Below are 23,773 nucleotides of genomic sequence, written 5' to 3' on the forward strand. Positions count from 1 at the left end.
CAGGACAAACAGGAAACTGCAAATAACTACTTCATCATAGTTTAGATGACAGTAATTTGCCAAAATGTAAACATACATGTAGCTGACATTACAATGGCCCACCGCAACTATGGCTGCAGAAAAAATGCATCATCTTCCTGCCCCAAACACTCACTAGATCACAAACATGGATTAGTCCGCTACTGAAAATAGTCCCCTACTGTTCGTTTGACAAATACTACATTACTTAGGAAATTGTTAAACATGTTTTAAAGTAGTTAAATGTAGTTAATACAGCTTAAACACAAAATATTTGTGAGGTGGATTTAAAGATGTTAAACCTGAACACAGTGGGTAAATTTGTGAGTGAAGTCCACCTGCTCCACTGGAATGACGTCTCCGATAAGACATCATAGCTCTGTGTAATCTGACAAAGTGATATCTGAAGACATTTATAAAACTAAACAACAATGTCCCGTTGCTCACCACTCAGGCCTGGGTGAACTGAAGTACTGATACCAGAGATGATATTGTCAGCAACCCTCCAAGCTTTGCTGGCTCTCTGTAATAAACCGTGCAGAACATCCCGTCACTGCTCTTCCATCTGTGTTAACACAGAACGCGACGGTCCATGCATGGAGCACTTCAGGTTTACACTGCAGTTCATTTAAATTCAGCCACTGTCTGCTGAGGGGAGGCTGCTGCAGAATAAACTGTACAAATACTGTTTTCAGGCTTCTCAACAGATGTCTGAAGCCGCCTGGTGTGATTTACTGGGAGCATTAGACACACTCTCTCACAAATAAATAGAACATGTGTATTTCCAAGGTATTGATTGAGTTTAACTTGCATTTTGTGCTCCATATGAAATCTGTGGCTTGTATAATCAATGAATGTACTGTACAAATCCCTCCTTCACTTTAAAGATTTGGAAAATCACTTCTTATTGATCCAAAACTCTGCAGGAAGGTTTTTAATGAAAACTAAAGTTGTGGATTTTTTCTGTTTCCCAGTGCTTCCTTTGTAGGTACTGAGTGTTTACCAACAGGATAGTAGTATAGCAGTGTAATTTGTTTTTACTTTCAGCTAAAATAGTATTTTCTATTCATGATTTCTTCCACTATATCTATATTTAAGTACTAGCAAGAGTTACATGCCTCAGTGAAATTACACTGTAAGCTGTGAGCTGTATAATAAAGTGCTGCTGGGCTCTTAGTGCAGCGGGTAGTAGAGGAAATAAAGGCAGAATCAGACTGAAATCATCTCCAACATTAACTGACTCAGTTACAGCAAAGTGTTCGTTAAGTTCCCTGTGTTCCTGTTCAGAAGTCTTACCTGTTTAGACAAACTTTGACCCCGCCTGGTCCCGTTCTGATCATAATGAATGCGAATGATCCAAAGTGCATAAGGTTTGAGTTTTAATACCCACATAAGTGAGTCTGTCTCCAAGTAGCACGATGACAGTTGTTTTTAATGTTTTTTTTTCCCACAGGCAGAGACAGTAACAGAAGTATATAGTCATGTCCACCCTTTAATCAGCGTTTAGCCCTGTAGTCCTATAGGTACATGACTCATATGTATATATAGATTTATATATTGAAGTTCAGAGTGAATCTCTGCAGTCTGAGTTTGTTATATAACTCCAGACTGTTGCATAACCTCATTTCCAAAACTGCAGTTCTGAGAAAGCAAAACGTAAAGTTACTGTATAAAGACACTTTCTAGAAAGTTCCAAGGACTGCTTAAAGCTGCTCTTTCGTTACATCATGGTGTACTGAAGAAGTGCAAACTCATCCAACACTAATCTGTTAATGCTTATTGGATGTTCCCTCAAACACTGCCGTGGGCTCACATGCTCTCATTCTGTCACTGGATGTCGCTGCCACCTGCTGGTGGATCTGGACTTTACAGGCAGAGATTAGCTCTTTACCCTGGAGGCCTCACGGTGTTCCTGATCCTGATCACAGCTCCTGTCCCACCTGCTGTGTTAACTTCTCTAAAACTGATGAAATCATTTAAATCAAGAATTAAATGTGTTTTATTATTCATGGGAGAAGAAAAACTACAAATGCAGGTTATTTTGAAAGATTTAATAGTAAATGTACTTTTAAAACATCAATTGAAAACTTGTCAATACATAGAAATCACCCAACTGCCACCAGCACCACCACCACTAGTGCACCATGGCGGTCTGAACAAGGACCAGGTGCAACCAACCACAGGTGAGCACTTTACAACACCTACAGGCTGAGGGGCCACAGTCTGCTGCCTATCACTGATCATGAAGATCTCCTCACTGAGGCTGCAGCTGGAACATCTGGATCTGCGGACCCCTCTTCACGCCCAGGTGAACCCTCGCCTGTCAGAGCTCAGGACGCTACTGCCGTCTGCATTTCTCATTCTGTCGCCAAGGAGGCCATGGTCAGTATCCGGGATAAGCCGTCCGAGTTGCTCTGGATTAGAAAAATAAAATCACGGTCTAGTTATGCTTCAGCACAAACTATTGAAGTTTAAGACATACCTGAAAAACATCTAACACACTAGTCATATATTAAAAACTCCCATATGCCAAAGCTCCTCTGGACATTTTGCAAATAAAACTAATCACGGATTTATTGAAGTACAGAGCAGATAAAAAATGAAGCAGCAAGTCTACAGATAACAAGTAACACTCTGTCTCTCCAGTTTAGCATGTGGTGAATAAAGGGTTAAACTCTGCTCAGCAGTCATGTTTGGGCAGCAACCATCCACAGGTCACGCATACAGCTGGAGAAGCGAAGCTTAACGTTCCTAAAGGGAGAATTCCTCCCGTTTGAAGCATCTGCTGAGTTGATAAAGTAGAAAAGACAAAAACACTCAGCAACTTCACCACCCACATTTAAAACAGGATCTCTCCAGTGTTTACATAGTCATCCACAAAGGATTAACATTTATTTCAGCGCAAAAAAAAAAAACAACCGCCCACTTCAGCCCTGTGGAGAAAAACACTTAAAAGAAAGTTTCTTAAAGGAAAAGCTGAAGTTGAGATTCAATCGTCACTTTAACAACAAACACACTGTCCTCACATTACACTGTTATTCAGGGATGGGCCCATTTTAACTCTTTTACCAATCTGCTCAACTACAGAGCATATTAAATAAAAAAGCAACTTTACTAAGCACACATACAGTAGTCACTCTTAAATTCAGTCAAGGGTTGTAAAGATAAATGAATGGTTGACACTGGTTTCAGTAGAAAACTCAGCTTTACCTCAGTATTTCACTCCTTGGCTTTCTTCTCACTGTTTTGGAGTTTTTCCACTATTTTGCGCTCATGTCCTCCAGGGTTGTGTCTGTTGGTGTTTTCACTGGCCTCCTTCTTTGTCCTGCCTTTACGGGCTGAGCCTTCTGTAAAATACACACACACACACAGACAAAGACTCCAGCTTAACAAACAGACCTAAACACACGATTCCCTATTTGTTAAACTAGTTTCAGCCCAGAGATCTGCCAAAAAAAAAAAAAAAGTTTCTCTCACCTGCATATTTGTCGGTTAAGTTGTAATATTCATATTCATCGTAGTTCTCGTCTTCAAACTGGGTGGGCTTCATATTTTTCACGTCGACGTGACTCATGGTTGTTTGTCTAAAAGTTGCTCCAACAAGAACAGTTTGTCAGTAAAGAGAAACAGTAAAAACAGCCTGACCAAACCCGCTTCTTCAGCTGCCCTGTGCAGAATCACAACAAAATACTTTCTCCAGAGTCCTCAGCGGGTTTTTATACAGGCACATTCAGCTCCACCTCTGCACTCACACACAGACACTCCCCCGGCAGGTTTCCTTTCTCTGCTGCAGAAATATTGCATCATTTTCTTCTGTTTTCTTGGAAGTGTCCTAAAACACAGCCATGCATGAGTCATTTTAACTCATCATTTTAACCAGTTTACTAATGTATCCTCACACCAGAATAAATCTCTGCTTTCCTCAGTCATTATATCCTTATATTATATATATTTATCATTAAATCTACTGGTTCACTGCAAATCCACTGTGTAGACTATTGGCTGATTTTGATTTTTGTTTTTTAAATTACAATATAAACTGTGGTTGTTGTGACTGCAGGCATGTCCTACATTTGTCTCCCTGAAGTCTGACCTTCATTTGTGCAGCAGATTAGACCAACACTTTGTTTTTATCAGCAGCTGCAGTCTTCACACAGCCCTGACCTGGATCTGTTGGTCAAACTACCCCACTTCGCACACACCTCAGACTTTAAGGCCAGCTCAGAAAAGACTGTGTGTGTGTGTGTGTGTGTGTGTGTGTGTGTTGTTATCCCATATCTCAGTCTAATCGTTGTCAAACACCTCGTGATGCTTCCCTTTAAAACAAACTTTGGACTGGACTTTTCTCAGAGTGACAAAGTGTGAGAAGGTAAATGACCTCCAGTGCTCAGATACATTTGAATAAAACCTGAAAACAAACTACAAGAAATGCTTTGTTTGTTCATAGCCCACATGTTTTTGCCCTGGTGCTTTCACATTTTATATTTTTGTTTTATACACTCATTTTGGATACACAGTATTTCATTTCAATTGTATTTTATAGAAAAACAAACTTAAGCTTGACAAATCTAAAAAACACATTTTGTGAGAATAGGTATCTAACAGTCTGAGAGGTTTAGATCAGTGTTTCAGGGAACAACACAGAATTTTTAGGGATTTCAGCCTGTGAGGCTGAGTAGGAGCAGATGCTGCCTTATTTTATTTTAAAAACACTAAGGTTGCCTGGTGCAGCTTCAAACATAAACAGAAGAAATCATGTCACGCTCTGAATTTAAACTCCAGTCATCCTCGCGTCATCACGCTGTAATTACAGGCCTCCGTCATGTGACGGTGAAACACACTTAAGGCTCTGCTCACCAACTCTGCTTTTAGGAACGGACTGGGAAGACAAAAGTCATTTCAGTACTTAAAGTAAACCATTAGCAGCATTAAAACATACTTAAGACTATCAAATTAAAAGCTCTGACAGTCAAAGTTAAGCCTTCACTTTATCATGCCCTGAGATCAGCAGTGAAGATGGTAAGAAACAATATTAGAAGAAGATCTTGGCTCTGAAAGTGAAGTCGCATGATTAAAAATAAGATCAACATGCAGGTGTGTTAAACTCCAGGCCTTCGCTGTCCTGCTTATTTTCTAAGTGTGTTCAGCCAATCAGAAGCTGGAAGATACCCAATTCACTTTGTTTCCCCACACTCCACCCTCATCGGAGATGGTATCTTCCAGCTTCTGATTGGCTGAACACACCTGATCCAGGTAAACAGCAGAAGGTAGAGCAGGGAGAGTTGGAAAACAAGCAGGTCAGTGTCCAAAGGAAAAATACAGCCTGGCATCTGTTCATACAGATACTCACAAAAAGAAAAGACTTTTGACCTTTTGTCAGCAGTATTTTTAATTATTTATTTATATATTTGCCTATTTGTCTGTTTGTTTGTGAAGGACATGTAATTCTTTGTGCAGCAGCACATTTCCTCTAAAATGTAGAGCAGTAAAAGTAGAAAGCAAAATAAAATGGAAACAAGTATTACAACTCCCTTAAAATTGTACTATATTCTTCCTATCATTGTCTATAGCAGCTATAAAATTTTATATGGGCTATATGGTTATTATAACCACATGGATTACAAAAACATAATAAAGGTTAAATAGTTTATGGGGAGAGTTTATGGTGTAAAGTTATGAAAGCAACTTGCTCATGTGGTTGGAAGAAAGGTTTAATGTCATCTGATGATGAGTCACAGCTCCTTCAGCTTCCATCTGTGTCTGGGTGTCTTCTCTCTCCTCCTCCCGCGGAGATCCCTCCTCTTGCCTGGAAGACTCAGCACAAAGCTCCTCGCCAGCTCGACATGACTGGCTGCAGGCAGAGAGCCGTACAGCTGAGAGGACAGCCTGCCATAAACACAGCCAACCAGAGGAGGAGGCGTTTCATCAGCTTTTTATTGAAGACACCGCAGGAGCTTTTGTTTTTCTCTTTTCAGGATATTTTCTATGACACTGCTGGCATGCTGTTTCTGTCTCGCCATAGACTCAGTACTGTAAATATTTGCAGAACAGCCAGTCGAGCTGCCTGGGCTCACAGCCTGTCCTCACATCTAGATTAGGGCGGATCGATCCAAATATCGATTGTTTCCATACCAACGCAGGTACTGATATCAGACTTACAGTTTGACGTTCAGTACATTTGTGTAAACACCTCTGCTCCCTTCACATCCTGCATGCAGGCTTTGCTCCTGGCCCTGCTCCCCTGCTCTCCCCTGCCATCAGCTGCAGGGAGCACGATGGCATCATAAATAAACACAAAAAGAGAACTCACAGGTAGCGAAGAGAGGAGAGGAGGCAAAGAATAACCAGGAGGCTTCTGTACAGGAGTGAAAATAATATTTTTATATAATATTTTACTCATTTAATAGGAGAAAAAATAAATCTTGGCCTGTGTCCTATTTTAATGAGCAAAACATTCTGGACTTAATGAGAAAGTTCAATTCGTTATAGTTCATTACAGTTATTAGGCAGTATGGCACACCTTCAGTCTGTATGTGCAGGTATTTGTGTGGAGGTGTATTGCCCTGTCAGGGTGTGTGTTGGTGAGTCCAAACACACGTTTCACACAACCGGTGTACTACACACAGCACTGTATACAGATAAGCTATCACCCATTGGGCTGTGAGCTGACTTACACTGACTGCAATGAGGACTTTCTTTTATCTCACCACACATGATATACATTTTAAATCTAGCTTTTATTGGCTGTGCACTTAGAGACTCCTCATTAAGTAATTCATGAGTTAAATCTAAAAACCAAAAAGTAGTTGTTTTGTAAATATGTATTTTTACAGACTGTCTTCTGTTTTAGGCTCAAACATGTTAATCATTTATTAACAGGATGTTTATCTACCAACTGGTCTCAAAGTGTGATGATAGCGCAGTTTGTACATGGCATCTGGCACACAGGCCATACAAGCCAAAGGACTATGAACACATCGTGAGGGGAACATGCACTAAAACTAGGCTTCATTCAGGTCCTTCACCTCCCCATGTCCTGGATTAACATTTACTGCATTACTGCAGAACAGAAACACTATCATGCCATTACTGAAGCCTAACTTTAAACTGGACATGTTGATGCAAGATGCAACCAAAATGTACATTTTTTCATTGTTCTATTTACATTTGTACTAAGTTAAATTTAGCACATCAACAACTGGCCAAATTCTCGCCATAAATAATAAATCTGCAGCCTTAAATATTGATAATCCGTTTACAGATGGATTTTGTAGTTTTTTGTACTGGAGTAAGATTTTTCAAAAGTTGTTCTTATTAATGTCTTACAACTGATCTGTAAAGCATTAGGAGATGGTTCATTAACCCTTAGTAAAGCCATTAACTACAACTTCTATGTTTATAAAAGGTATCATGTCTGACGCTGTGTGAAGCCTGCAGTTCCACACTTCTCCATGTGGTAGCGCTGTGCACATTAAAGTCGGTTTGTCGCGCTCCCGTTAACATCAGAGAAGAAGCTAATCTGCCTAGTTTGTATTTCGGCAATAAATAAACAGCAAAACAAACGTGGTAAGAAGCCTCACTGGTTGTATTACGGAAAAGATAACGTCTGTAATGTGTATTGAGTGAACAGAGTGGAAAAATATAGCGCTACTGTTTTTACTGGATGGGCACAAATCTCACAGTGTAGCCGACAGGTTAACATTAGCAAACAAACCCAGATGCTAACGCAGTCAGACAAGCTAGTGTCTTATTAGCTACAGTGTTATCTGGATTCATTCATTTACTTCACTAAAGACAACCTTAGTAATTTCGTCAAACTTAATAAAGCGATTTTATGCGTTTTCCACCGTCTAATGCCAGAATGTCATGGTGACTTTACTCACTGTGTCCTCAGTACCAGCGGGACTTAAACAGAACTCCATTCAGAAATCATTTATTTCAGAGATATTGTTTTGTTCACGTAACTAACCAATAACTATAGAGCTTTAATCTAAAAGGCTTGAATCCATTTATTGTTTCAGCTCCCATCTCATGCATAATTTTAATGCAGTGACAAAAATATTAACAAAAAAAAAAACCTTGCACCGACTTTGCAAACTCATATCTGCATGTGAAAATCTTTAAGGTACGGAAATGTCAGCTGATACCAAGATCGCAGAGCTTCTCACAGAGCTCCATCAGCTCATCAAACAGACCCAGGTAAGTTAGGAGACATCACACTGTTGTAATGTTGAATCTTCTAATGCATATGAAATAGGCTTCACCTACTCGGTGAGCTATGTGACTTCTCACATTTGATTTTACATAGACATACAGTATAATACTCTGTCAGTCGATTAAAATGAACCAGATTCAAATGATCTGTGTCCTCTTTTCAGGAGGAGAGATCACGTAGTGAACACAATCTGCTCAACATTCAGAAAACACACGAGAGGATGCAGACGGAAAACAAAAGTAAGTTGCCGCATCAAACACTGTTTTCCTTTTTTTTGTGTCACAAAGACAGAAAGTCCTCCCTCCAGCGCACACACATTTTTTTAAGCCAAACCTTTTCTGATGTTTCTCTTTTCTTCTCCAGCTTCTCCATACTACCGGACCAAGCTGAGGGGATTGTACACAACAGCCAAAGCAGATGCTGAGGCAGAGTGCAGGTGAGTGTCCACAATTTAAGTAACATGCTTTGAGTTCTGCTTGGACAAGTTTAGAGTATCAAGTACAGACACATGTCATACATGTTTCATTTATTTCGCACAGCATTCTGCGTCACGCTCTTGATAAAATTGCAGAGATCAAGTCTTTATTGGAGGAGAGGAGAATAGGTATGTGTGTGAAGAAAACATATATTTATAAAAGTCTACCATGGTCTGCAACTGAATTTGTGTCTTTTCTTTTTTTTTTTTTTTTTTAATTTTTAAAATTTACAATTCATTTATTGATTTTGCAGCTGCTAAGATGGCTGGGGTTTACAGTGACACCGACCCACCCCGGAAGACAATGAGACGCGGCGTCCTCATGACGCTCCTCCAGCAGTCTGCCATGACGCTTCCTCTGTGGATCGGAAAGCCGGGGGAGAGGTAGCTGCTGCTTGTCCGCGATTGTCTGCTGAGTTTTCTTTACAACTTGTGAAGTGACACATGGTTACTAGATCATTAGGTTCAACAGGCTGTGTTCTAATAATATACACTGAGGCTGAAAGGTCAACAAATGTCAATTTACACACTGTATTGCAAAATGTAGACAGCAATACTCTCTTTCACTTGGGGCTTTGAATATATTCTGGTACCCAAATACATTTAAACCTTTAGTTCACAGCAAAATCCACTTCACAGAGAAGCCGCTCTGACAGATGGTAGATATTTGTATGCCACTTTCTAGAGATTCTGCTCTAATTAAAATCATAACTGCTAAAATACCAAGCAGAGATACTTGTACGTTGCAGAAACATAAAACGCCAAATGTTATCTTTCCTTTAATTGCTCTGCATCTTCACCACCCTCAGCCCTCCTCCTCTGTGTGGAGCAACCCCAGCCAGCAGCGACTACGTGGCCAAACAGGGCGACAAAGTGGCAGCGAGGGTAAAAGCTGTGGACGGAGACGAGCAGTGGATCCTGGCTGAGGTGGTCAGCTACAATCACTCTACCAACAAGTAAGAATGTCATGCAATTCAAACACACACATCTTAAGTTTAAGACTTCTGTGTGTAAAATAATCCAGGTCTGAGGATTTGACATTTGAATGTACTTCAACAGATCTGGCTTTTCTTCCCTTCTCTCTCTAGATACGAGGTGGACGACATTGATGAGGAGGGAAAAGAGTGAGTTTTAAGCTCTAACATTCATCATGAACATCTCAGTCACCTCTGTTCTGTGTCTCCATTTGTAATCCTCCCACCTTTTATTAGTATATGTTGTTGCCCTGTCCTGTATTTTTGCCATATTTGTTAATCTTTATATTAGTTCCTTTAGGGTTAGTATTACATGTAAAAAAAAAAAAAAAAAATTAAAAAAAATGTATAAATATATATCAGCCTATCTGAACACTTGAAATTGGTCATGAAGGGACATGTCACCCAGTTCAAGTGTGAATAATTTTCAGACAACAGTGGAGCTTTGTGGTACTGAGGAATACATTCACTCTCAGTTTAAAAAGTAGAATAACATCAGACTCTCATCTCCCACACCATGAAACCAAACAAATGTTTATTTTTGTGATCAGGAGACACACACTGAGCAGACGGCGCATCATTCCTCTGCCTCAGTGGAAGGCCAACCCAGAGACAGACCCAGAGGCCCTGTTCAGTAAGGACCAGCTGGTGCTGGCCCTCTACCCCCAGACCACCTGTTTCTACCGGGCCCTCATCCACACTCCACCACACAGGGTGAGACTCACAGTTCAGTGGTACTTTTGAGATATACATAATCTAAATATAATTATCAGTAATTGGCAAAATACACAGCCATAATAAGATGAATGACATTTTACACAGTGAGGATGAGCAGGGCAAATCACCAGAGATGTTCTTTATATCATCATATATCCACATATTGGTTGTGCATTGGGAATGGACAGTGCATTTTAGACAGTATTCAAGGCCAATTCACTTTTTTCACTTTTGTGATGTTGCAGCCTGATACCGCAATTGTTTAAATTCATTTTTCCCCATCAGTCTAAACTCAGTGCCACGTAATGACAAAGTCAAAACAGAATGTTAGAAAAGTTTGTAAATTTAGTTAAAAGGAAAAACTTTACCACAGGTGGACTCCAGTCAAGGTGTAGAAATGTCTCAGCAGCGATCAAGAGAAATTAGAAGTGCCTGAGCTAATTTTCACATTGTTACAAAAGGTCTGAAAACTTATGTAAACCTGATATTTGAGTTTTTCATTTTTCATACATTTTTTATACATTCCTAAAATTCTGTTGTCACTTTGTCATTATGTGGTACTGAGTGTAGATTAATGAGAAAATAATGAATTTAAATAACTGTATCAGGCTGCAACATAACAAAAGTGAAAAAGTGAAGTGGAGTACTTTCTGAATGCACAGTATAATTCCTTATTTTGAAATGGCAGGTTGCTGCATCTGAAGTTACAGTTGCAAATCTGCATTTTGACAACTGCTGTAAAGTGGCTAGGACTTTGTTTTTTACCAGAACATTATAATTTAAAAAGCTCACCATCATTTCCTGTTGCTGCAGATTAGAATATCTGTCCAGTGAGGACCGATTACTCTGACACAGGTACAGGCCCTGCACAGGTCTCGTTCCTTTGATGTCTAATTTATAAATGACTGGGGAGATGATAAAACCATTGACGCAGCCAAAACAGACAAACTCAGATACATCCAAAATGTAATTGTCTAAATGACTGTTCTGTTTGAAATCAAACATTTCTGAATGCTCAAGTCTTATATTTTGAAGCTGCTCCTCACTAACACAACTGTGGCATTTTCCTCAACTTGTACAGTGAGCCAGTAAAACAGGATAATATCCCAAATTCTTTGTAGAAAACTGAGCTAAAATCCTCCAGCAGTGTTTTAATCTCAGACCGTGTATGTTTGCAGCCTCAGGACGACTACTCTGTGTTGTTTGAGGACACGTCGTACGCTGACGGTTACTCACCCCCTCTCAATGTTGCTCAGCGATATGTGGTCGCCTGCAAAGAGAACAAGAAGAAGTGATATCACATATCAGACCAAAAGACTGTGATGACACCTTTTGTGGAGTATTATTATGTTTTGAGCTGGCACTGGTTTCAATTTCTATAGAAGTGTTTGTCACATCTGAAACTATCCCCACAGTAATATCACAAGTTTTTGTTGAAAAGCAAGGGTCTGGTTCAGAATTTGCATAGACTGGTCGTAAAGGTGTCTGACAAAACAGGAACGACTGCTGAACAGATTTGTTCAGTTCTTACCATCTTTTAAATAAAAATGCAAAAACATCACCAAGACACAGAAGACAAGAAATTAACTACCAGAACAAAGACTTCAATGTTTCATGGAGGAGAAAAAAGAAAAGTAGAAAAAGTTCAACACCTCAAAAATCCAGATGCTGTGATTGGAGCTGTTTGATTATTCTGCCATAAAAGGCCCAACCTGAGGTCCCAAGATGTCTTTTTTACATGTAAAGTCTTAGTGATTACTTTGTGAAACAAAAACAAGACCAGAGTGAAAAATATTTATGCCTCCTGACTGTGTCTGCATTATGTGTGTTGTAGCTATATTTTAAGTACAGGACGTTCAGTTTTAATGTAAAAAATACATTTACAGTGAGGTATTAGTACTTTTTCTTAAGGAACATTTTATAAATTGTTCCCTCCACAAACAGATTGATTTTTTTTTTTTTCTTTCTCAATCTACACTCAGTACGAGATAATAACTATGTGTTCAATCTTGATTTCATCAGACCAGAGAATCTTGTTCCTCACAGTCTGAGAGTCCTTCAGGTGCTTTTTTGCAAACTCCAAGCAGCTTTCATGTGTTTTGCACTGAGGAGAGGTTTCCATATAGCTGCTCATGAAGCCCGTAACAGTCATCTTAGCATGTGCATGTGGAAATGTGTGTGCACATGAATATGAGTGTTCGTGTTCATGTTTGCACGTGCATGTGACACTTGACCACGTGCCCTGTATGGCGATTGACCTTTTGTGATCTTCTGGCAGTGTGATTGGTTCCTAGAGCAGTCCCTCTTGGGTTGGGTATGTGAAAGAGGCTTAGGGTTTTCTCTTTATTCAAATTTTTTTTCCATTAAAGCAGTGAAGCACCAGAGTATGAGAAAATGTTCACCGGAGTGAATGGGTATGTGTACACGATCAAATATGGTGTTACATCAATGTCAGAACTAGAGGACACAAAAACACAGGGTGGAAAATATAGACCTTCACATTTTGAGCAGTTCACGAGTGCAAATACCCCACATGCAAGTACAAAAGTGAAATCCATGTGCACAGAAAAAAGAGCTGTGTGTTTGTCATAATATCATTCTGAAACTTTTTTTTTCCCACCTCAAATATGTTTTTTCCGTCTTCATTTGTTAGGTTTCCTCACTTGCCCCCTGAATTCCCCTCGATCACTCTCTGTGCTTGATACTTTTCTGCACAGCATAACATGAGAGGTGGTTTTGACAGTTTGAGGGCAGGCTCATAAACATTTCTGTCAGTAAATGCTGTTGGTTCCTTTTGTGATTGACTGTGAATGAAATGATTGACTGGGATTGATTGACAACTTCTCCAGAAGTCCAAGATGGCAGATAAAGACAAACAAATGTATGTTGCATACAATCTGTGCTTTATCTATATTATGGTAACATTAATTATTTATTAGTCAAACAGTATTTTAGTAAAGGCGTGTATGATAAGGCAATTCTATAAGCTAATGAAAATGTGACATTTGATTAGCTAAACTGGATAAGCACCATGTCCATATCAGACCAATTATATGTACATGATGCTGAAAATATAACAGTTGCATAGTAATTAATTTAATTACAATGAGCAGTTGAGTGAGTTTAAATCAGAAAAGATGTGTCAATAAAATAGAAATGCATCTTGATGGGCAACCATTGAGGGTGTATAGGGGGTGGATCTACACAGTGTGATGTCACCCATAGTGTTGCGCACCACGAGAATGAAACCAATTCAGTTGCCATTTTTGGCCAGTTATGGACCTCACCATTTTGCTTTTGTGGAGCCAGGAGTACCATTTTTGGACAATAAGGCATTGTCTAGAGAACGTTCCCATTGCGACCACTGAGCCAATCGGCAACAATCTTGTTGAATGTTCACACCCCATGGAGAGAGTGGCAAAAGCTCCAACTGCAATCTGATCTGGCCTTATCCTGTAATGGCTAACACATTATTTATATCTTGTGTTTGCTTTCCTTCGGATGCTAATCATGATGCTAATGACGCGACTAAACAATTTCCACCTCCTCATAAATGAATCAGAACTGCCTCACATCATCGTGTGATTCATGCTGCACCTCCCCTCCTCCTGGCAGCTGTTTTTAACTTTGACCTTGTCCAGGTCTAGTCTGATAATCTCGTGCTCCTATTAATCATCAATATATTTTTGCTGATCCTCAGGAGTTTTCACGTTTAACCAGATAACCAGATGCCTCTTCCTTGCTTTTCAGAAATGTCTTGACATCATTAAACAATTTGTTGGTCTGTTGTAAAAATGTCACACTTCATTGACGCAGACAATCCTGTATCCCTTTCGAAGAGCCGTTTCAAGCTCAGATGACACCCATGTGCTGAGAGCTATCTGTCACGGTCACTGCGTTTGTACTCACTGCTCTGATTAAGCTCTTCAGCACATGTACAACACAGGGGGAACATGAGTTTAAAGTGACACCTCTAGGCACGAGCCCAGGTTGACCATGCGGTTGCACATGACAAAGCCAAAATCATTTTCTGTACTGTCAAAATCACTAAGGATGATTTGTGGATGGCTTGTTGGCCTCTTTTGACCAAACTGTCCGATAAAGGCTGGTGACATCAAAATAGTGGATCTTTTCACCATCTTCACAGGCTGTCATATGGTTTCATGGCATTTGTTTGCCCACCAAGGAGATGGTCTCTGGGGTTCAGGCGTTCTGACTTCCTGCAACCAGCAAGAAAGGAATGACAGCAGGGTCTGGCCTTGTTACTGATCACCATTCACACTCCCACATGACTATAACACTCTAGTTGAAGAGTCTGAAATCGCTCTATTACGTTCTATGTAGGCCCCCTTGTATGTGAGAGCCAGTGTGTCTCTGGGCAGAAGCAGCATCTTGAACAAGCCCATGCAACAGAATGGTAAATGCAGACGGATCCAGCACTTCCACATCTTTAGTGCAGTAGTGGAGCATTTCAGACTGAAAATCAATCATATAGTCACCCTTCACTGTATCATACCACTCCATGAAATTACCTCTCACACTCATGCTATCATAACCATGGTAGTAAGGATCTGGGTATGGACCTACAGTGGGTACGGAAAGTATTCAGACCCCTTTAAATTTTTCACTCTTTGTGTCATTGCAGCCATTTGCCATAATCAAAAAAGTTCATTTTATTTCTCATTAATGTACACTCAGCACCCCATCTTGACAGAAAAAAACAGAAATGTAGAAATTTTTGCAAATTTATTAAAAAAGAAAAACTGAAATATCACATGGTCATAAGTATTCAGACCCTGTGTTCAGTATTGAGTAGAAGCACCCTTTTGAGCTAGTACAGCCATGAGTCTTCTTGGGAATGATGCAACAAGTTTTTCACACCTGGATTTGGGGATCCACTGCCATTCTTCCTTGCAGATCCTCTCCAGTTCTGTCAGGTTGGATGGTGAACGTTGGTGGACAGCCATTTTCAGGTCTCTCCAGAGATGCTCAATTGGGTTTAGGTCAGGGCTCTGGCTGGGCCAGTCAAGAACGGTCACAGAGTTGTTCCGAAGCCACTCCTTTGTTATTTTAGCTGTGTGCTTAGGGTCATTGTCCTGTTGAAAGGTGAACCTTCGGCCCAGTCTGAGGTCCTGAGCACTCTGGAAGAGGTTTTCTTCCAGGATATCTCTGTACTTGTCCACATTCATCTTTCCTTCAATTGCAACCAGTCGTCCTGTCCCTGCAGCTGAAAAACACCCCCACAACATGATGCTCCCACCACCATGTTTCACTGTAGGGATTGTATTGGGCAGGTGATGAGCAGTGCCTGGTTTTCTCCACACATACCGCTTAGAATTAACGCCAAAAAGTTCAATCTTGGTCTCATCAGACCAGAGAATCTTATTTCTCATAGTCTGGGAGTCCTTCATGTGTTTTTTGGCAAACTCTATGCAGGCTTTCATGTGTCTTGCACTGAGGAGAGGCTTCCATCGGGCCCCTCTGCCATAAAGCCCCGACTGGTGGAGGGCTGCAGTGATAGTTGACTTTGTGGAACTTTCTCCCATCTCCCTACTGCATCTCTGGAGCTCAGCCACAGTGATCTTTGGGTTCTTCTTTACCTCTCTCACCAAGGGTCTGCTCAGTTTGGCTGGACGGCCAGGTCTAGGAAGAGTTCTGGTCGTCCCAAACTTTTTCCATTTGAGGATTATGGAGGCCACTGTGCTCTTAGGAACCTTGAGTGCTGCAGAAATTCTTTTGTAACCTTGGCCAGATCTGTGCCTTGCCACAATTCTGTCTCTGAGCTCCTTGGGCAGTTCCTTCGACCTCATGATTCTCATTTGCTCTGACATGCACTGTGAGCTGTAAGGTCTTATATAGACAGGTGTGTGCCTTTCCTAATCAGGTCCAATCAGTTTAATTAAACACAGCTGGACTCCAATGAAGGAGCAGAACCATCTCAAGGAGGATCAGAAGAAATGGACAGCATGTGAGTTAAATATGAGTGTCACTGCAAAGGGTCTGAATACTTATGACCATGTGATATTTCAGTTTTTCTTTTTTAATAAATTTGCAAAAATTTCTACATTTCTGTTTTTTTCTGTCAAGATGGGGTGCTGAGTGTACATTAATGAGAAATAAAATGAACTTTTTTGATTTTGGCAAATGGCTGTAACGACACAAAGAGTGAAAAATGTAAAGGGGTCTGAATACTTTCCGTACCCACTGTACATAATACTCATTTTGTACAAGGTTGAACCTGTGAGGGAAATATCCCTTTTCCAGGCTCTCAGCCTAAGGCGGCTGGAATTTGGACCAAGCACATGGGGAGAAATCTACATGAATCTATCCAGTGCTGCTGGTAGCAGTAGTCGTACATTAGAAAATCTCTACTACCTCTCATCGTCACATTAGGACCGATCCCTTGTTTGACAAAGTACTGTAGCAATATGTAATTGTCAAAGCCTGATGCATTGTGAGCCATAAATGTGTATCCGTGATATTTTGATAACCTGTAGTGTGACAATGAGTGGGCTCTTGGGTTCCTGACAGTGCTTGAAGCTCTATAGGTTTTAACACGTTTCACAGTATTTCATCATCTTACACGTTATTGTGTTGTGTTTGGTGTAGCTAATTTGTGTTAATAATGCAACAATTTGCAGAAGCACTTACAATTTGTGCATTTCACTGTTTGGCCTGGTACTGATGACACTGTGTGAAACAGACGGGAGCATCATACACCCTGTAGCAGCACTCTCAAACATATGAAGCGCCAGAAAAACTGGTGGGATTCTCTGTATGTCTGTCACATTTTATATGAATAACTTTAGATCTGGACCCAAGCTTTCAGACAAAGACTTTATTAAACACAAACAGGAAAACTCAACTAAGGTATTTACACGAGAGAATCCAGGGACACAGGAGCAGGACTAGGAAATGTGGAGAACCAGATGAAGACTGCAGAGACACAGGGGAGAACAGCAGGAGACCCAGGACACATGAACCAGGGGAGGCACAGATTGCAGGAACCCGTTGGAGACCCATGGGAGCTGATAACAGGAACCAGGAGAGAAAGAACATAGGAACCAGGAGGAGACTTGAGGAGACTCAGGAGTGTGTGTTAACTCACAGGGACCAGGACACATGGAACCAGAGGAACTGGAGTCCGGTGATGCGGAGCACAGGAACTAGGAGAGGCCAAGTGAACTCAGGAGAGTGTGGCCACTCACAGGGAAACAGGAGCCAGGATGAGACTGAAAAGACTCAGGAGAATGTGGCCATACACAGGGAACAGGCAGGTCACAATATGATCGGGCAACTGGGTGAAGTAGAGAGGTGGCATAAATACCTCATTCACCAGATGCCAAATGTGCCTAGTTGCCTCAGGAGAACAAATACTCACACAAGGAGGGAAAGAGACATAAACATTGTAACTATCATCAGTGTTTAAAATCACTAGCCTGGGAGGGTCCTCTCAAAACAATGTTTAACACACTGCCTGGCTGTGAGACCTCTAGAGTGCGATAACACCAGACAGCCTCTGACCAGGGCTGGACCTTGTTCAGGCACGTTGACCTGCATATCTCTAAAATCAACAGGCTCTCGCAATTCCAACAAGTTAAATGTATGTATATCCTGGACACAAATCCCACCAGACCCCTTTTTTGTTTTACTAAATTTACAAACATTCTTAAAATTCTGTTCTCACTTTGTCATTATATGGTACTGGGTGTAGACTAATGAGAAAAAAATGAATTTAAACAATTAGTAATTGTAGTATCAGGCTGCAACATAACAAAAGTGAAGGGGGTCTGAATACTTTCTGAATGCACTGTGTGTGCCTAATATATTTCAGTACATGAACGCAACACTAGCCGATATGGAGAAATACAGAATAACCACTAAAGAGCATGTGCAGGATCTTAACACAAATACTGGTAATCTTGTTACAAAGCTTGTGTTCACCCATGAGATATTGATTCCAAGGCACCAGGGCATATTGAAGTTATAAACAACATTATAAACATCCCATGCGGCCTAAATTTATTATTACAAGTGACTTTCATATTTCTTAGGTTATTTCAATATGTTGCTTGAAATCTGAAACTTATAATCAGGCTGGCAGGTCATGCACTGTCATAACCATATAATAAACCACCTGACATCAGTAAAGCATGCAAATTAAGACACAAATGTCCCTCATGTAAATTAAAAAAAGAACGAAAAGCAACCAGTCAAGAATTGGTTGAATTGAACGCACACGCCCAATTTCTGTTGTATTAACCATAGCCCACAATGCAACTTGGTTGAAACCCTGAAATTTTGTATGTTGTGTAAAAAAGAGAGCAACCCTACACTTAAAATACACACCGTAATTGTGGGGTCTTTTTAATTGACTGTGCAGGGGCAAATGTTAAAAACCTGGCCGAGAAGTTTGTTCGTCAATTTCAGATGAATAGTCGGGAGAACCAGCGTCAGGTTGACCGGGACAAAGCAGCGCACACAAATCAGCAATAAATATGTATAATGCTCCGCCTGGTTCCAGTTGGTCGATTGAAGATGAAAAGGTACGGAAGATCCCACAGACCGTGAAGGCAGCAGTAGCGCGCGGAAAAGGAACATGGCGGAGGCGGTGAGTGTTAACAAATCTGTAGGTTTTATCGGTAAAACACTGAGTTTCATTGGGGTGTGGGTCACAAATATACGTTTAATGGTGTTAGACTTAAACTTGTTATTGACATGAAGTGGACAGTCAAGGCGTGAAGCCGCATAAGCAGACTGAAGTGGCGCCAACCAGGTGTATGTCAGACACAACGTTAGTGTAACGTTAGTAACGTCGCTAACACGTTACTGTTACCTTCAAAGTTCTTCAGAGTAAAAGCCTCCGATTAGCTGGAGGTCGCACAGACTATCCGCTGTGTGTACTTTGGTTTCATTTTGCATTTCTTGTGATAGCGAGATGAGCGTTAAACTAACGTTACCATGTTAGCGTCGTAACACATCTTAACACTTTAATAAGTAATTGTGTAACAACAGTATTTAAGGATGAAGTCTGACTGTCCCCCAATTAAACCCCGTTATCTTAACGTTAGCTACCCAAAGCTGGGATTGTATGAAGCTTAATGCTTAGTTTGAGCTAGCTGGTTCACAGAGGTTGGTTAGCCTAACGTTACCTCCTGAAGCAGATCATCTTAAGGTCACTGTTGGCTCAGAAATCCTTTAAAGGCTACTAAAAGCCTTAAGGATTGGAGTATTCACCGCCAGTACCAAATGTGGTATAGTTAACTGTAAGGCTACTCATAAAGGAGTCATTGGTTTTCATTTGATTCATGCATATATCTTTTTTCTGATGCTTATCTGGGTCCAAACAATAAAAGGTCCATCACAAAAGAACTACAAAGGTCTCTTTGGACTACCTTTGCACAAGATAGCAGCTCATCACACCAGGTGTCTGTGTTCCTCAGGTATCCGACAGTGACACACAGGCTGTGAGGCCACCACCCAAACGCAGACGCATCCTCGACCCTTCAGCTATCATCCCGGTGCCGGTCTACTCCAACAAGGTAAGTACCTGGTGTGAGGCGGTGAGGCGACTGAAGCTTCTCTGGCGTTTGTCTATGTTTGCCCTAGTCCTGTTTTGTTTTGTTGTCGGTATATGATAGTTTGACATATTTGATGCCTCTGTCACTGAAGGGCTTTTGTTTCCAGGTGAACAGCAGTCTGCAGCTGAAGCCAACAGCACCTGTGTTCACTCACAAGGAAAACACAGGTAACAGCTGATGGGTTTTATTGCCTGTAGAGATAAACAAACTCAAAAGTGAGTTGCACTCAGCAGCAGGTGATTTTTTTTTTTTTTTTTTTTTTTTTTTTTCTCCCCTCCGTTTCTGACTGTGATCAGATGATAGAACAGACGACAGCTTATGGCTGGACTTTACACCTGAGGGGAAAAAAGCAAACATGATCTCCATCAGTGACTCTGAGGAGGATGAAGAAGAACGTGTGGAGGACGAACAAAAACAAGGACAAAGAGAACCGTAAGTAGTGGAGCTCATGTTAATGTGGCAGAACGGGTTCATCCCTCAATAAAATGCCATCAAATCTAAAATGATTTGCTTCCATATAAGATAAGTTTGTCTGCATTTCAGCTAAATTGAATATATTCTCAACATCTGGCACAGGTCTTGTTCAAGCTGTGTTTAATACGTGTCCTTGTCAAATTAATTTTGATTTAACATCTATTTGGTCACCTGCTGTTTTGTTTTTTTTTAATTCTTCAGAGAAACCATTCACTGCCCGTCTCCTCCACCTCAAGAGAGTCCAGTGCAGAAACAGTCCCGTCAGGTCCAAAAGAAGCTGCAGTGAGTCCGCTTACTAATTCTAAGTCATTGTTTCATACAAGCCAGAGAGAAAAGCTTGTGAATAATGAACTTTGTGAATCTGTTTTTTCTGTTTTTCGCCAATGCATAAAATCTGTGAGAGTACTGGAAACATGTAGAACAAATGGCAAAAAGACAGCACTGATACTAAACTCTAAACTGCACTACTGTACACAAATTTTAAAAAATGGTGGATGAAATATCTAAAACAGAACTGTAAAACAGTGGAGGAAGAGTTGTGGCTCTTTACCTAAGATGCTGATTGTACCTTGAATAAAAGATGATCAAGTGCACGTTAAAGTATTGTCAGTCAGGGTCTGACTCACACAGACTGCTGAGTCTTATAGGAAAATGAAGCCACTGTGTGCATTTTAGACAATAACGTTAGTTTAGTTTCTACTCCAATACTGAACCAAGATATGTGAAATTTTCAAGGCTTTAGAACAGTTTGGGCTGTCAAATACAGGAGTCTCTGTGGTCAAAGTCCTGCTTGGCACAAATAATCCTTTGTCTCATTAACACTCATCTACAAATTGCTACTTTTGCACCTTGCCTGAAGAGTGTGTGTTTGTGCACTGAAAGCAGTTGACCTGTCATTTAAAGACTATGAACTGACAGCAGCTGAGGTGTCAGCTGGTTAGGAATCAGCAACAAGTGGAATCCCACATGGTTAAATTTTGATTTTCTGTCTGCCTTTGCCTCCCTCAGTGAATTTGACATGAGGCTTCAGGCGGTGAACTCCCTTCTCTCTCCCATGGCTCAAGGCAGGACCAAGGCCAGACGCCATCGAGGTTCCAAGTCTCAAGTGTATGAGGAGGAACAAGAGGATGAGGATGTCATCTTTGTAACCTGTAACCCAGGCTCAGAGACACTTCCATCCAGCACCTCTATCCGGGAGATACCCCTCAAGATCCGCTGCAGGACAGAGATCCACAAAATCCATGTGCTGTCTGTACGTATGCAGAAACCTGGCTTTAAAATGAAATATCTGCCATTTGTTCTCTCCAGCATTTTTTCTTTTTTCTTTTCATTTAAGTCGACGCCTTTACACGAAGTTCTGACCAGGCTGTCCATCATCCTTAATGTCCCACCCCCTTGCCTCCTGTTGTTGAAGGAGGAGGTGGAGCTGCCAACAGACTCCACTGTTGGAGAGCTCGGGCTCAGCATTGCAGATATAATAGGTGGGTCACATGACATACAAGTTAGTTGTATACAGCATTAAGTAATGCCGCATACTGCAGTATCTATAGCTAATTTGTGATGCCCATGCCTAGATAGGGAAGCTCAGTGAAATATATTCAGAACAGCACAAAACACAATTTATAAACAGTGATACAATTAAAGTACCAGAAAACAACTAGCACCACATCATTCATGACTACAGACCTGTTTCAGTTTGAGTTTATAATGATTCCAGTCATGATCCACTTCAGGTCCTGTGGGTAAAGAGCTCTGTAGTCACGCTTTGTGGCCTTCCTCAGCAGAAGCAGTTCCTCGGTCATTATGGAGATGCTTTAGTTGTGATCACCTGACCTGAGTATGAGCGTTAGATCAAGGAAGTTTCAGAAAAAAACGAGTGAACCCTGTGATGAGTTTTTACTTTGTTTGGAAACAGTATTTAATGCTTTTGTTGTAAACATACAGTACACAATGAAAAGAAAGGAAGCTATAAATGCAACTGAACAGTTTGTGAATGTATATGTATGTGCATGTACCTGATTCATGTCATGATTCTGTCTCACCCTGGTGCAGCTTGTCATTCCATCACCAGCTCAGACTGCATGTAATAATCCAAAGTTTGCTGTTTTCCTATTCCTTTCTTTGTGCAGAGTGTGTCGTCATGGCAGCAGAGGACAAAGGCAAAGATAATGAAAGCAGCAGCATCATCACCGTGAGACTGCAGAGCAAAGACAGAGACTCCTCGCAGGAGTTTTCTCTGCACCGAGTTTGTAGCTTCTCAACTTCTCCCCATCATCTGCTTTGTGTTTGTTTTAGTCGCATCACACAATGGTATCGTGTTCTCTGTGCTTTTTAGAATGCAGCGCTGGGCTCCATCTTCTCCCAGTATTTGTCCAAGATGTCTACCAGTGCTCAGAAAAAGGTCAGATTCCACTTTGACGGTTTGAAGGTGACACCCAGCCAGACACCGGCTCAGCTCGACATGGAGGACGGAGACATCATTGAAGTTTGGATTTGACCGAGTCATTTCCTAACTTCACTTTTTTGTAAAAAATTTAAAAAAATGATTTAGTAAATCAGCTATTAATTTGTAAAAGTACATCTATTGTAAATGTTAAAAATAAAACTTGTAATAGTTCACATTGGAGGAGGTTATATTTTTAGATGCTGTGCACAATAAAATTTTAACAAACTGACAGGAGACATAAGCCCATAATCATTGCACAGCTGTTGGAGTTTGGTATCTTTCTTTCAGTCTGTTTTAACATAAACTCCCCTTGATGTGTTTCCCAGTATAGCAGCTCCTTGCTATGCTGGTGGAGGAGGACAGAGCCTGTGCTGTGTCAGACAGTATTTAAAAGAACAGGGACCAAACGGTTAGCTTCAGTTGTCAGGGTATCACGCTGCTCAACCTTCCTGGACAGGTGTATATGGTACAGGTGTGTATATATCTTTCCAAGTGCAATGAATGGGTCCTGGAAATGTGCTTGTGGACCATATATTAGAAGTCCTGCTGTTTTCCATTAGTGCTTTCACAGTGTGACTATGAAACAGGTCTTATTACATTGTGTTATTAGAAAGCATCTCAGAAGTCTTGGTGAAACCCAGCTTCATATTTGAATTTTGACTTTATAAGGGTTTCACTGTACTATTTCTACAGCAATTGAAACTTGTATGTAACTTCATCACGTGAGTGGTGCTTGTGGTGATGTCACATTCAGTTGTCTCTTATTTCATACAGAAACCCTTGGTCAGTGTAGGGATTAGCTTCAGCTTAATGAACACCGAAAAACTGACTGAAATATCTATAAAACCTCAGGGAAAATTATTTACATAAAAA

General features: G+C 40.7%; 3 protein-coding genes across 3 annotated transcripts; 2 read left to right on the forward strand and 1 right to left on the reverse strand.

The window, feature by feature from the left end:
- Nucleotides 1–2,089: 2,089 nt before the first annotated feature.
- On the reverse strand, nt 2,090–3,717 carry nupr1b (nuclear protein 1b). Its single transcript, XM_026325357.2, has 3 exons — nt 3,496–3,717; nt 3,229–3,365; nt 2,090–2,432 (listed from the first exon to the last, which is right to left on the reverse strand). Exons 1-2 carry the CDS (start codon nt 3,590–3,592, stop codon nt 3,238–3,240), a joined length of 225 nt encoding a protein of 74 aa, XP_026181142.1. The 5' UTR covers nt 3,593–3,717; the 3' UTR covers nt 2,090–2,432; nt 3,229–3,237.
- Nucleotides 3,718–7,483: 3,766 nt separating this feature from the next.
- On the forward strand, nt 7,484–12,193 carry sgf29 (SAGA complex associated factor 29). Its single transcript, XM_026324089.1, has 10 exons — nt 7,484–7,584; nt 8,144–8,217; nt 8,397–8,472; nt 8,597–8,669; nt 8,773–8,837; nt 8,963–9,092; nt 9,518–9,664; nt 9,797–9,832; nt 10,234–10,396; nt 11,578–12,193. Exons 2-10 carry the CDS (start codon nt 8,152–8,154, stop codon nt 11,692–11,694), a joined length of 873 nt encoding a protein of 290 aa, XP_026179874.1. The 5' UTR covers nt 7,484–7,584; nt 8,144–8,151; the 3' UTR covers nt 11,695–12,193.
- A 6,563-nt stretch (nt 12,194–18,756) lies between these two features.
- Nucleotides 18,757–23,131, forward strand: nfatc2ip (nuclear factor of activated T cells 2 interacting protein). Its single transcript, XM_026325332.2, has 9 exons — nt 18,757–19,010; nt 19,843–19,941; nt 20,087–20,147; nt 20,277–20,412; nt 20,656–20,736; nt 21,463–21,706; nt 21,791–21,935; nt 22,584–22,699; nt 22,790–23,131. The coding sequence occupies exons 1-9, from the start codon at nt 18,999–19,001 to the stop codon at nt 22,949–22,951; spliced, it is 1,056 nt and encodes a 351-aa protein (XP_026181117.1). The 5' UTR covers nt 18,757–18,998; the 3' UTR covers nt 22,952–23,131.
- The last annotated feature ends 642 nt before the right edge of the window (nt 23,132–23,773 follow it).

This window comes from Mastacembelus armatus, chromosome 8, assembly GCF_900324485.2.
Source record: "Mastacembelus armatus chromosome 8, fMasArm1.2, whole genome shotgun sequence".
Taxonomy (NCBI): domain Eukaryota; kingdom Metazoa; phylum Chordata; class Actinopteri; order Synbranchiformes; family Mastacembelidae; genus Mastacembelus; species Mastacembelus armatus.

Excerpts from the sequence above, each read along its gene's own strand:
- nfatc2ip (XM_026325332.2), top strand. Across the intron at positions 20,148-20,276 it reads CACTCACAAGGAAAACACAG|ATGATAGAACAGACGACAGC; the intron begins GTAACAGCTGAT and ends GACTGTGATCAG. Across the intron at positions 21,707-21,790 it reads ACAAAATCCATGTGCTGTCT|TCGACGCCTTTACACGAAGT; the intron begins GTACGTATGCAG and ends TTTTCATTTAAG.
- nupr1b (XM_026325357.2), bottom strand. The coding sequence starts at position 3,592 with ATGAGTCACGTCGACGTGAAAAATATGAAGCCCACCCAGTTTGAAGAC. Across the intron at positions 3,366-3,495 it reads CTTAACCGACAAATATGCAG|AAGGCTCAGCCCGTAAAGGC; the intron begins GTGAGAGAAACT and ends TGTATTTTACAG.
- sgf29 (XM_026324089.1), top strand. The coding sequence starts at position 8,152 with ATGTCAGCTGATACCAAGATCGCAGAGCTTCTCACAGAGCTCCATCAG. Across the intron at positions 9,093-9,517 it reads ATCGGAAAGCCGGGGGAGAG|CCCTCCTCCTCTGTGTGGAG; the intron begins GTAGCTGCTGCT and ends CACCACCCTCAG. Across the intron at positions 9,833-10,233 it reads ATTGATGAGGAGGGAAAAGA|GAGACACACACTGAGCAGAC; the intron begins GTGAGTTTTAAG and ends TTTTGTGATCAG.